The following is a 526-nucleotide window of genomic DNA, read 5'->3' as shown; positions in this document are numbered from 1 at the left end:
CAGTGGAGCAGCCTTCCCCTACCCACTACCACACAAAGAGATCCTCTGTGAACCTTCCTGCAAAGACAAGACAACCAATGAGTAACCGTTCTTACTCAGTCTCCAGTCACCCTCAGTCAGTGGAAGAGACGCATGTGTACAGGTTTTCTGCTGGACATAGGAGGTGACTGTAAACTTTTACAGTCTGCTGTGAGACAAGGAGATTTTCTGTTATTTGTGTTGTCATCTGTGTGCTTGCCACCTTATATGATACTGTTTTATGTTCAGTGCTACTAATGGAGATTTGTAGCATACAAAAGTATTCAATACACATTTCTGGATATGTTTTTCTTGGAAAAAAAATAATGTTAGATGTTCATTGCAGAAGGGGTTTTGTTTCAACTATAGATCATGACAAGTATCATTGTTTTATGTTATATGTAGCATTTTAACACCACTGAATGGTTGATATAGTTTTATTTAGACACCACTAAAGTGACCAGGAAGAATGATATCCACTTCTTTGCTATCATAGCTTTATTACAGA

At 38.0% G+C, this 526-nt stretch overlaps 1 protein-coding gene across 2 annotated transcripts in view; it reads left to right on the top strand.

The window, feature by feature from the left end:
- Window positions 1-526, top strand: part of c14h5orf24 (chromosome 14 C5orf24 homolog) — a 15,844-nt gene extending 15,318 nt beyond the window's left edge. For both annotated transcript variants that reach the window (XM_030153812.1, XM_030153811.1), the window contains exon 2: window positions 1-526. This exon is cut by the window's left edge. In XM_030153812.1, the coding sequence (XP_030009672.1) occupies window positions 1-85 (85 nt within the window). In that variant the 3' untranslated portion in view covers window positions 86-526.

Source organism: Sphaeramia orbicularis, chromosome 14 (genome assembly GCF_902148855.1).
Source record: "Sphaeramia orbicularis chromosome 14, fSphaOr1.1, whole genome shotgun sequence".
In the NCBI taxonomy this organism is placed as follows: Eukaryota; Metazoa; Chordata; class Actinopteri; order Kurtiformes; family Apogonidae; genus Sphaeramia; species Sphaeramia orbicularis.
The sequence above is the reverse complement of the archived record's forward strand: the minus strand, read 5'-3'. Positions and strand labels throughout refer to the sequence as shown.